This window comes from Phaethon lepturus, unplaced genomic scaffold (genome assembly GCF_000687285.1).
Source record: "Phaethon lepturus isolate BGI_N335 unplaced genomic scaffold, ASM68728v1 Scaffold36706, whole genome shotgun sequence".
Lineage (NCBI taxonomy): Eukaryota > Metazoa > Chordata > Aves > Phaethontiformes > Phaethontidae > Phaethon > Phaethon lepturus.
This window is the reverse complement of record NW_010548972.1, coordinates 1-2,144: the sequence shown is the minus strand read 5'-3', so window position 1 is coordinate 2,144 and position 2,144 is coordinate 1. Positions and strand designations below refer to the sequence as shown.

At 61.4% G+C, this 2,144-nt stretch overlaps 1 protein-coding gene across 1 annotated transcript; it reads left to right on the top strand.

The window, feature by feature from the left end:
* Positions 1-553: 553 nt before the first annotated feature.
* Positions 554-1,890, top strand: ATP5D (ATP synthase, H+ transporting, mitochondrial F1 complex, delta subunit; the record flags this gene model as incomplete). The annotated part of the gene is made up of 3 exons (XM_010290143.1): positions 554-707; positions 1,173-1,261; positions 1,768-1,890. Coding segments are annotated over 3 exons (366 nt in total), but the record flags the coding sequence as incomplete, so codon positions are not given.
* Positions 1,891-2,144: the final 254 nt, after the last annotated feature.

Below are 2,144 nucleotides of genomic sequence, written 5' to 3'. Positions count from 1 at the left end.
CTGCCTCTGACATGCCCGCGGGGGCAGCCGGGCTCGCCGCTCTCCCAGGACAGGGCCGTGGTGTTGCAAGGCAGGATTTGTGCCGCATTGGCGGAGCGTGTGGGACGCTCGCACGAAGGCTGCGTCGCCGACTCCCATCGGAGCGGTGACGGTTGGCGTCAAGGTCTCCCTACGCTCTTTTAAGGCTTCTCCCAGCTGCACCCTTTGCCTCTCGCCCACTCCCGACTTCATGTCTCCGCGTGCCGCCTTCCTGCCACCGCCACCACCACGCCTCCCAGGAGGCTCAGAGCGCTTTCCCACTGCATTTGCCAGGACCCCTCCTCCAGAGTCTGGCCCCACTCCCACCCTGTGAAGGTTCAGGCTGTCCTGGTCACACGTTGCTGCGTGTCAAATCCTGCAGCCTGCCAGCTGCTGGGAGCAGGGCTGTGCCCTCAGGGTGGGACCAGGCTGCCCACCGCCCCCTCTGCTCTCTAGAGCCGGGGGAGCCACCTCTCTCCTTCCCCTCCGCTCCTGGTGATGAGCTGTTTCCATCTGCTCTGCCCTCCCCGTCCAGGTGTTTTACAACGCTGCCAACGTGAAGCAGGTGGACGTGCCCACGCTGACCGGCTCCTTCGGTATCCTGGCCTCTCACGTCCCCACCCTGCAGGTCCTCAAACCGGGTGTTGTGACAGTCTATGCTGAGGATGGCACGGCCACCAAGTACTTTGGTAAGTAAAGCAGGTGGAGCTGGGGAGGGAGGAAAGTGTCCGTGGCGGGGTGTTCTCAGGGCCCTCACAAAGGAGGCTCTGCTGATCAAGCTGTGCCTGGTGCAAGTCCAGGGGCTTCTGCTTTCGCCCTCCTGCTGGAGGCTGTCCTGCGGGCCGGGGATCTGTCCTGGAAGATGGGGCTCAATGTGAGGCCATGGTCTGGGGCCAGGTTTTCCTGGTTCAGCTGAGAATTTCTGGGAGCATCCTCTGCTTTAGCTTTCTTTTTGGTAGGAAACAAGTCCCTACCAAACTTGGGACTTGGGAAACGTTACGGGAAGGCATCAAGATTTTTTCTTGGCAAAGGGATCGTGGAGGTTCCAGGGATCAGCTTGCCAGTGCTGTCCTGTGTGCAGAGTCCCAAACGAGGCCCATCTGGCAGCCCTGCCTGCGCTGCCTGACTCGGCCCCCGCTGTTGTGCCTTTGCAGTGAGCAGCGGCTCTGTCACGGTCCACGCGGACTCCACCGTGCAGGTGCTGGCAGAGGAGGCGGTGACGATGGACATGCTGGATCTGGCGGTGAGTACCAGGCTGCGTGCTGCCTCCCTTGGGCAGGTCCCGGCAGCCGGGCTTCCTCGTGGAGGGGGATTCGCTCCCTGCTTCTCTCATGGGGGGTGGTTGTCTCAGGAGTTTCCTCTGGCTGCAGAAAGCATGCCCTGCCTTCACCCCGAGCTTCCCCATCGCTGCTGGTTAGGATCAAAGGCTCAGAGCTCCTCTGCAGTCTGCGGGGAGAGGAAGCCACGCAGTGGTTAACCCTTCTCCGGGCCGCTTCCCTCCCCTCGGACAGATGCTGGTCTTGCCCCTCCCCACCCCTCTTAGTCTCAGGAGCAGCTTTTCCCCAGCAGGCCCTGTTGATAAGGTGTCTGCTGCCAGCGCAGCTGTGTAAGCGGGTCTGTGGGGCCCCACGTGTGGGGCGAAGGACGGCAGTATGGCAGGGGAGGGAGCGGAGTGACTCAAGGGCTGTAGGACAAGTCACCTCTCCTGCAGTGGTCTCTCAACGACATTTCTTCTGCTCTCCTGTTCAGACTGCAAAATCAAACCTAGAGAAGGCTGTTTCAGAGATGGCTGCAGCATCTGATGAAGCAGCTAAAGCAGAAGCTCAGATTAAAGTAGAAGCTAATGAAGCCCTTGTAAAAGCCCTGGAGTAATTAAGGTAAGCGTCACATATATCCCGGCTGAGATCTCCACACCTGCTCCGGAGAGCAGTCCCTGCTCCGTGCTGCCCATAGGGAGCTTCCTCGCAGCAGCCAGGCCTGCCGGGCTGCACAGGGCTGGACAAGGGCTCATGCCTGGGTTTTGGGGAGCGGTGACATGAGAGCTGTCCCTTTCCATGGCCTCCTGTCAGCTCTGGGGGGCTCGGGGGGGACCCCTGCCCGGAGCCGCTAGATGGCAGCAGGGCCCA